This window comes from Misgurnus anguillicaudatus, chromosome 8 (assembly GCF_027580225.2).
Source record: "Misgurnus anguillicaudatus chromosome 8, ASM2758022v2, whole genome shotgun sequence".
NCBI lineage: Eukaryota > Metazoa > Chordata > Actinopteri > Cypriniformes > Cobitidae > Misgurnus > Misgurnus anguillicaudatus.
This window is the reverse complement of record NC_073344.2, coordinates 5,797,501-5,799,028: the sequence shown is the minus strand read 5'-3', so window position 1 is coordinate 5,799,028 and position 1,528 is coordinate 5,797,501. Positions and strand designations below refer to the sequence as shown.

At 36.6% G+C, this 1,528-nt stretch overlaps 1 protein-coding gene across 2 annotated transcripts in view; it reads right to left on the bottom strand.

The window, feature by feature from the left end:
- Window positions 1–799: 799 nt before the first annotated feature.
- cldn33b (claudin 33b) overlaps window positions 800–1,528 on the bottom strand; it is a 2,812-nt gene continuing 2,083 nt past the window's right edge. For both annotated transcript variants that reach the window (XM_055214416.2, XM_055214417.2), the window contains exon 3: window positions 800–1,528. This exon is cut by the window's right edge. In XM_055214416.2, coding sequence (XP_055070391.1) covers window positions 1,212–1,528 — 317 coding nt within the window. In that variant the 3' untranslated portion in view covers window positions 800–1,211.

Below are 1,528 nucleotides of genomic sequence, written 5' to 3'. Positions count from 1 at the left end.
CTTTTGACTGTAGACATTCAAGACATCTAATTTAGTGATTTCATTTAAAAAAAGGGTTCTTGTGCTTCTGCCTGGTTATAGGACGGTACCTGTTAGAAAGTAACCCTGCTATTAACCTGGTCAAATCACAGTAATGATAGAAAGGAGGAGACAGAACTATTTGGCATTCCACAGAAAACATGCTGCTCATTAGAGCCTTCATTAAACACAGCTTAGTCTCTATTTTGACAATTACACTCAAGCAGGCATTGTATTGCCATTAGCTCAGCTGAGTGAACACATTAGATTTTGTCAAATTTTTTATGGTAAAATCAGCCAAACTTCATAAAAAAACATGTTTCTGTTGCTTACCTCGTAAAGGCAACATAAATGTATTACTGTTATGCAAAATGGTCCCCTAACAAACCAGGAGGACGAATACATAAATAAATAAATACATGTAGTTTACAATAATGCATATTTGTATCACTTAAAATCTCAGTCAGTTCTACAAAAATAGACAACCAGCTGCTTTGTATGTGCTCTTCACTTGACTCCTAAACAATATGTATTGCAGGTCACATTAAGGGTCCATAAAGGGGGAGGCTAATCTGGAACATTGGGTAATTAAGACATCAAAGCTGGGTGGCTTTTGGTAAGCAAGTCCATGTTAACATTACCATATTCTTGCTAAAATATGTGTGATATTTGATAAAGTCTCTTTTGTTGGTCTGAAGTGCTGTGATGATGAGTAAAGTAAAGAACCCAAATGCACAAAAATGTAGTGTGATGCACTGTCTATACAAAAGCCAGACAATAATAAAAAAAACACTTCAACTGTTTAATCAGTATTTGTGAACACTATTCCTTTATGAAAATCCACAAATTGCCTTTTAAACGTTTTACAAAATTCTGGCGGTAAACTAAAACTACGATTATATTACTTTTTTCACTATAGCTTTTTAAAAGGACTGACTTTTTAGGCTTTATACATTTCTGATAAGAAAAATAAACAATTTGGACATCAAAAGATAAATCCATAACAACGTATTACCTGTTTCATCAGTTTGATGGATAAATGTTAAAATTATCCAGAGAAATAAAGCCTCAGTGACATTTAAATGCCAGTTCACAAAGCATCTCAATTCACATTTCTCTGCTCCATCAATATTCCTATATACAGGCATCTCAATACCAACTGTTTGGGATGATAAGGACCCGAGTTTTTAAACTCAAACATACTCAGTGCGCTTTCTTATTGAGCCATCAACAGTACTGATCTCTTGCCTTTGATGATGATATACCAAACGAGGTTCACGGTCTCTTGAGCCTACACTAGATGCAAATAACAATGCAGCAGCAACAGTTTCAAGAAATCCTGCAGCCCAGCCGACAAACAGTGCATCCCCAAATTCGGAGCGTGGCACTCCGTGAGGTATTGTCTCATCGAAAAACTTCTGAACGATGTCGTAGGCGACGTAAGACACCGAAGTGAGTACCAGCACACCACCGATGCATAAAAACACAGCAGCTGTGATCTTCAGTCCTC